General features: G+C 49.9%; 1 protein-coding gene across 2 annotated transcripts; it reads left to right on the plus strand.

The window, feature by feature from the left end:
• Positions 1-1,518: 1,518 nt before the first annotated feature.
• Positions 1,519-6,436, plus strand: APOBEC3H (apolipoprotein B mRNA editing enzyme catalytic subunit 3H). Of its 2 annotated transcripts, XM_055105514.1 has the most exons (4): positions 1,519-1,668; positions 2,481-2,748; positions 3,075-3,199; positions 3,663-4,818. In XM_055105514.1, exons 1-4 carry the CDS (start codon positions 1,519-1,521, stop codon positions 3,720-3,722), a joined length of 603 nt encoding a protein of 200 aa, XP_054961489.1. In that variant the 3' UTR covers positions 3,723-4,818. The 2 variants fall into 2 exon arrangements, 1 of the variants encoding a protein (XP_054961489.1); XR_010111730.1 differs by lacking the exons at positions 1,519-1,668; positions 2,481-2,748; positions 3,663-4,818 and adding an exon at positions 4,838-6,436 and having other exon boundaries at positions 2,879-3,199.
• The last annotated feature ends 1,188 nt before the right edge of the window (positions 6,437-7,624 follow it).

Raw genomic sequence — 7,624 nt, forward strand, 5'->3', positions numbered from 1 at the left:
AGAAATTCTCAGGACTTGGAGGCTTGAAATGCTCAGGGGCTTTCCAGAAAGCAGAATAGAAAGTAGATGGGCAACCACCAATCAGACAGGCCAAAGAAAGGGAGCTCAGGCCCTCGGGGAGACAGGAGGTGAGCGCATGGGTCACAATCCTGGCGGGGCGCGGTGGCTCACGCCTATAATCCCAGCACTTTGGGAGGCCGAGGTGGGTGGATCACCTGAGGTCAAAGGAGTTCAAGACCAGCCTGGCCAACATGGTAAAACTCCATCTCTACAAAAATACAAAAATTAGCCAGGCATGAAGGAGGGTGCTTGTAATTCCAGCTACTTGGGAGGGTGAGGCAGGAGAATTGCTTGAACCCGGGAGAATCACTTGAACCTGGTAGGTGGAGCTTGCAGTGAGCCGAGATTGGACCATTGCACTCCAGCCTGGGCAACAGAGCAAGACTCTCTCTCAAAAACAAAAAAAAAGCAAAATCCAAAATTGAATCCTCTGTAGAATGTAATCACAATTCAGGAGAGCAAAATCTATGTAATTTCTTCAGCCAAAAATGTGTCACAACACTCCCTTGGTGACAACAGCTTTTCTGTTCACTCAACTGTGTTCTGTGCAGACAAACTTGTCAAACACACACCTGAGCAAAGAGCACAGTGCTGGAGGAAGCCCCAGTTTCCACCCCGTCAGTCCCCAAGGGGAAGGGTTCTGGTATTGGACATGTAGGGGTCGAGAGGCCTGTGGACCTCAAGGAGGGGGTGTCCAACTGCAGCTGGAAAGAGGGATCTGGGACTCAGGCCAGAGGCCTGTGAGCAGCTCAGAGCAGGTCTGAGCCCAGGGGAGCCAGTAAGGCACACCCACAGTTCTCAGGCAGGGGATCCCCACCCAACCCAGGAAGAATAGTGACGAGGTCGGGGCATCCCCATGCAAAGAGCCTCAGCTGTGGGCAGCAGCGGGTGCCCTCCCAGGTGGGAGGATGGGAGATAGCAGACAAGGTGGGAGGGAGCACTCCCCTCCTCCTGCCCTCCTGCCAGCCCTTCCTCCCCCTGCTCCACTGCAGTCCTCCTGGCCAACAACTAAAGGGGAGACCCTCCCTCACCAAGGGGAAGGGCCCAAATGAACAGAAAGGGTTGGGTTTGGCTGGGCGCAGGGGCTCACACCTGTAATCCCAACACTTTGGGAGACCAAGGTGGGTGGATCACCTGAGATCAGGAGTTCGAGACCAGCCTGGCCAACATGGTGAAACCCCGTCTGTACTAAAAATACAAAAATTAGCCAGGAGTGGTGGCAGGCATCTGTAATCCCAGCTACTTGGGAGGCTGAGGCAGGAGAATCGCTTGAACTTGGAAGGCGGAGGTTGCAGTGAGCCGAGATCTCGCCACTGCACTCCAGCCTGGGCGACAGAGCGAGACTCTGTCTCAAAAAACAAAAAAGAGTTGGGTTTGAAAAGTGGCTTGAGCCTGGGGTGACTCAAGAGGACGCTCCCTTCATCTTTGGTTTTCCCCTTTCTGTTGCACAGAAACACGATGGCTCTGTTAACAGCCGAAACTTTCCGCTTACAGTTTAACAACAGGCGCCGCCTCAGAAGGCCTTACTACCCGAGGAAGGCCCTCTTGTGTTACCAGCTGACGCCGCAGAATGGCTCCACGCCCACCAGAGGCTACTTTGAAAACAAGGTGCCACACGGGCTCTCTGGGCACAGGGCCGGCAGGGGCTAACCCCATCTGATGTGTGCAGAAAATACATGAAATGCCTGCCTATAAATTTCTCAATTTTTGATTTAACACCCTCTGTGTTAACACCAAGGTAACCCTTGGTGCCTGCCTGGGTTTTGGCTTAGCTGGATCTGAGTGGCCCAGTTTCCCTAGGACACTCCCATTCTTTCCCGTCCCCGGACCTCTGAAGAGGCCAACCCTTCTGTAGAATGCTCCTTCTGCCCCTCTCATTTACTTTCTCCCGATCTCAGCTCAGTCACTACTTCGGGAAAGCCGAGGTGCCGTGCCACGGTCTGAGTGCAACTCCATCACACCCCTGTCCTCTCCGCTCTATTGCCAGCCCCTACCTGCCCTGCCTCCCCGCCTCCCCGCCCCCCGCCCCGGCTCTCACCTGCTCTTTAGGATCATCCCGGGTTGGACACAGCCTCCCAGGCGGGTGTCCAAAGGCAGGGTCCACAGAGCTTCGGGACTGGGGCGTGGAGGTGTTGTCTCCTCCTCTGGACACAGGGATCTTTGTCCAATTTACAGAAAGATGTGGAAGTCCTGGGACAGATGAATTAACACACGGGTGCGTGAGTGCAGGGCTGTATAAACCAGGGAAGGCAGGAAGCGGGTGCTTGCCCTGCACTAGGCCAGGCCACGCACTAGAAAGTTCACCGGACAGACCCCTCCGCCCCCGCATCCCCGCCCCCGTCCCGGCCCCCGCCCCCAGTCACATGACTCCTGGCCTCTCTCTTCTCCCCTCCCTTCTCTCTGTTTGGGACCCTCCCCAGAAAAAGTGCCATGCAGAAATTTGCTTTATTAACGAGATCAAGTCCATGGGACTGGACGAAACGCAGTGCTACCAAGTCACCTGTTACCTCACGTGGAGCCCCTGCTCCTCCTGTGCCTGGAAGCTGGTTGACTTCATCCAGGCTCACGACCATCTGAACCTGCGCATCTTCGCCTCCCGCCTGTACTACCACTGGTGCAAGCCCCAGCAGGAGGGGCTGCGGCTTCTGTGTGGATCCCAGGTCCCGGTGGAGGTCATGGGCCTCCCAGGTAGGAAAGAGGCTTTGCAGTTATAAGAGTGCAAACCCCCGGGGGCACAGGCTTGGCGGGGGCTGGGGGTTGGGGGTTGGAGGAGGTTGGCGGGGGGGTGGGGGGGTGGGGGGGTGGGGGGCGGGGAGCGGGGGGTCTGTGGGAGGCCAGGAAGGAAGGATTGTGGCTCAGTCAAGGCCGAAGATCTGACACCACCCGGGAGGGAGAATTCCCCGGACAGAGCAATGTCCAGGGAGAGGAAGAGAAGAGAGGGGAAAGGAAGCAAGAGCTCCTGGCACTGCAGCTGCTGCCCCTGGGGCCTGGCTGGTTTCCCTCTTCCCTCTCAGAGTTTAATGACTGCTGGGAAAACTTTGTGGACCACGAGAAACCGCTTTCCTTCGACCCCTGTAAGATGTTAGAGGAGCTAGATAAAAACAGTCGAGCCATAAAGCGACGGCTTGAGAGGATAAAGGTGAGGCACTGTCCTGCCTGCTGCCCCCGACCTCCTCACCGCCTGCCGCAGCCCCATACCCAGTCACACCTCTGCCCACTGCCCTTACCCCTACCTTTTTTTCTTTTCTTTTCTTTTTTGAGACAGGGTCTCACTCTGTCACCCAGGCAGGAGGGCAGTGGTGTGATCTCGGCTCAGTGCAACCTCCGCCTGCCGTGTTCAAGTGATTCTCCTGCCTCAGCCTCCCGAGTAGCTGGGAGTACAGGCACTCGCCACCATGCCCAGCTAATTTTTGCATTTTTAGTAGAGACAGGGCTTTACCATGTTGCCCAGGCTGGTCTTGAACTCTTGGCCTCAAGTGACCTGCCTGCCTTGGCCTCCCAAAGTGCTGGGATTACAGGTGTGAGCCACCGTGCCCCGCCCCACTACCTGTTTCTTTTTTGTGTTCTCCTCTCGCACCAGGGGCTCCTTCTTGTTCTTTTAGATTCCAGGGGTACATGCACAGGGTCGTTACATGGATATATTGTGTGATGCTGAGGTTTGAGTCACCCAATCTACTGGAACATAGCACCCAATAGGTAGTTTTTCAACCCTGGCCCCCCTCCCACCCTCTCTTCTTTTGGAGTCTCCAGCGTCTATTATTTCCATCTTTATGTCCATGTGTGCCTCTCACCATATACAAAAATTAACTCGGCCAGGCGCAGTGGCTCATGCCTGTAGTCCCAGCACTGGGAGGCCGAGGCAGGCGTATCAAGAGGTCAGGAGTTCGAGACTAGCCTGGCCAACATGGTGAACCCCTGTCTCTGCACCTATAATCCCAGCTACTCAGGAGGCTGAGGCGGGAGAATTGCTTGAACCCAGGAGGTGGGAGGTTGCAGTGAGCCGAGATCATGCCACTGCACTCCAGCCTGGGCAACAAAGCAAGACTCTGTCCCAAAAAAAAAAAAAAAAAAAAATTAACTCAAGATGTGCTGGGCATGAGGACTCATGCCTGTAATCCCAGCACTTCAGGAGGCCAAGGCGGGTGGATTGCTTGAGCCCAGGAGTTCAAAGACCAGCCTGGGCAACATGGCAAATCCCCATCTCTACAAAAAATACAAAAATCAGCCAGGCATGGTGGCATGTGCCCGTGGTCCCAGCCATTCGGGAGGGTGAATGGGAGATTGCATGAGTTCAGGGAGGTGAAGGCTGTAGTGAGCTGAGATCGTGCCACTGCACTCCAGCCTGGGCAACAGAGTGAGGCTTTGCTTGAAAAAATAATAATAACTCAAGATGAATTAAAGACTTAAATGTAAGACCTCAAACTATAAAAATCTTAGAAGAAAACCTGGGAAATATGAAATACTCTACTGGACACTGGTCTATGCAAAGAATTTATGATTAAATTCTGAAAAGCAGATGCAACCAAAACAGAAATTGACAATTGGGATCTAATTAAATGGAACTCCTGCACAGCAAAAGAAACTATCAACAGAGTAAACAGACGATCTCCCTTTTCTAAGATGCTCTTGTCACCTCCCTGTTTTTCTCCAGGCCTTCTTGGCCCTTCTGGTGCCGGTTCTTTTCTCTTCCTAATGATCTCATCCTCACCTCTCCCTCCCTTCCTCCCTGTGGTGTCTCACCAGTTGGTACCTCCTAACTTCTCTCTTTCCCTCTCAGCAGTCCTGAAGTGTGGATGTTTTAGAGAATGACTTAAGAAGTTTGCAGCTTGGACCCGTATCCCACTCATTATCAAGAAGCAACTCAAGATGACTTTCCCTGGGGCATGTCAGTTGCCTCATAGCCTGCTGGTCCTGTAAGCAAGCACTAAGCTCCACAGTGCCAGTTCCTTGCCCCAAACCTGGCCCCATCCAAGTACAGAAGACCTTTCTTTCCTCCTTTTTCCATATTGCTTTCTGTTCTAAGTGGGTGAATAATTTTATAATTGAAAAAATAAAGATAAAGTCTGTAAATCCAGCCGGGTACGGTGGCTCACGCCTGTAATCCTAGCACTTTGGGAGGCTGAGATGCTCAGCCAATAAATTTCTATTGTTTATGAATCACCCAGTCTGTGGTATTTTGTTATAGGACATATGGACTAAGATACTGAGTTAAGGCCAGGTGCGGTGGCTCATGCCTATAATCCCAGCACTTTGAGAGGCCGAGGTGGGTGGATCACCTGAGGTCAGGAGTTTGAGACCAGCCTGACCAACATCGCGAAAACCTGTCTCTACTAAAAATACAAAAAATAGCCAGGCATGGTGGCATGCACGTGTAATCCCAGCTACTTGGGAGGCTGAGGCAGGAGAATCACTTGAACCTAGGAGGTGGGGGTTGCAGTGAGCCGAGATCACGCCACTGCACTCCAGCCTGGGCAAGAGAATGAGACTCCGTCTCAAAAAAAAATAAGAAAAAACGCCAGGCACGGTGGCTCACCAAAATGCTGTAATACCAGCATTTTGGGAGGCTGAGGCAGGTGGATCACCTGAGGTTGGGAGTTTGAGACCAGCCTGACCAATGTGGAGAAATCCCATCTCTACTAAAAATACAAAATTAGCCTGGCGTGGTGGCACATGCCTGTCATCCCAGCTACTCGGGAGGCTGAGGCTGGAGAATCGCTTGAACCTGGGAGATGGAGGTTGCAGTGAGCTGAGATAGCGCCATTGCACTCCAGCCTGGGTAACAAGAGCAAAACTCCATCTCAAAAAAAAAAAAAAAAAGAAAAGAAAAAAGAAAAGTACAAAGGATTTTATTCTACAGCACCAAAAAAATAAAAATAAAAAAACAAACAACAACAACAATGCTCTATTGAAGGAGTCTCTGTTGAGTCTAGAATCGCTGCATTATTTTGTAGTCCAGGTAACCTCTGTCCTTTCTCAGTATCTGTGTTCAAATAAATAAGGTCAAACTCTATGGAGCAGAGGTGTCCACAAAATTGATTGAAAAAAGCAAAAAACAGCCAAGTGCAGTGGCTCACGCCTGTAATCCCAGCACTTTGGGAGGCTGAGGTGGGCAGATCACAAGGTCAGGAGTTTGAGACCAGCATGGCGAACATGGTGAAACCCCGCTCTACTAAAAATACAAAAAAATTAGCCTGGTGTGGTGGTGGACACGTGTAATCCCAGCTCCTCAGGAGGCTGAGGCAGGAGAATTGCTTGAACCTGGGAGGCAGAGGTTGCAGTGAGCCGAGATCACGCCACTGCACTCCAGCCTGGGTGACAGAGCGAGACTCCATCTCAAAATAAAATAAAATAAATAAAAATTATAATTATTTAAAGTCATTTCCACAGTTAATTGCTTAAGGCTGATGCAGTTTCTGAAAACTTCAGAAGCATGCAAAATCCTAGAATATGGTATCTTTTAAAAGGTTCATAAAAGGATGGAACTCTTAAAAGTTCATAAAAGGACTCTGAAAAGCACCTTTGAATACAGGTTTCTAGTAACTTTAAAATCATATCATGTAAAAATAAACAAATTTTGAAAGATCACATCATAGGTAAGAATTTCCCATGAATTCCACAATTCCCCAAGAATTGGACTGGGTAAGAATTCCTGTTGCTTCAATAAGAAAAGAAAACAACTGACTGGTTTATAAAACTGCTAACACAAGTAAAACAAAAATTCATGAAATACCAAAAAACTTTGCCAGATTATCATGCTAAATCGGCCAATATTAAAATTGTTTAGATATACAATTTGAATGAACTTTATGGTCTAAATCAAATTACCTATGATAACCCATTAGTTATCACTGCTATGCACCTAGATTGGAGAAGCAGCTGGTATTCAAGAGGACATAAGTCCAGTGTTAAGCGTGGACTCATGGAGAACCAGGACGGCCGCCTTGTCCTTCCTGAGTCCTAAAAACTTTTGTTATTAAAGGTTCTGTATTCCATGACTCATCATGGAAAAGATAAAATAATCCAAATTGAATATGTGGACTTACAAATTGAGGAAATAGTTTATTTTTATTTATTTATTTATTTTTGAGATGGAGTTTCACTCTTGTGTCCCAGGCTGGAGTGCAATGGCACAATCTCAGCTCACTGCAACCTCCACCCCCTGGGTTCAAGCGATTCTCCTGCCTCAGCCTCCCGAGTACCTGGGATTACAGGTGCCTGACACCACGCTCAGCTAATTTTTGTATTTTTAGTAGAGACGGGGTTTCACCAGGTTGGCCAGGCTGATCTTGAACTCCTGACCTCAGGTGATCCATCTGCCTAGGCCTCCCAAAGTGCTGGGATTACAAGTGTGAGCCACTGCAACTGGCCAAGGAAATAGTTTAAAATCAATGTTTGGTTGCATATTCTTGGGAAGACAATCAAAGCTTCAGGTACATTTGGCTGCCTGATGGGCCATTTAAACATTTATAAAGGGATTTCATTCAATTGTCATTTTCAATGCTCTTTTTCTGGTTGTATAAAAGCTTTCCCATGCAAGAGGGCTAATGTTGTAGCAGTAGATTAT

This window comes from Pan paniscus, chromosome 23 (assembly GCF_029289425.2).
Source record: "Pan paniscus chromosome 23, NHGRI_mPanPan1-v2.0_pri, whole genome shotgun sequence".
Lineage (NCBI taxonomy): Eukaryota > Metazoa > Chordata > Mammalia > Primates > Hominidae > Pan > Pan paniscus.

Excerpts from the sequence above, each read along its gene's own strand:
- APOBEC3H (XM_055105514.1), top strand. The coding sequence starts at position 1,519 with ATGGCTCTGTTAACAGCCGAAACTTTCCGCTTACAGTTTAACAACAGG. Across the intron at positions 2,749-3,074 it reads GGAGGTCATGGGCCTCCCAG|AGTTTAATGACTGCTGGGAA; the intron begins GTAGGAAAGAGG and ends CTTCCCTCTCAG. Across the intron at positions 3,200-3,662 it reads GACGGCTTGAGAGGATAAAG|ATTCCAGGGGTACATGCACA; the intron begins GTGAGGCACTGT and ends TTGTTCTTTTAG.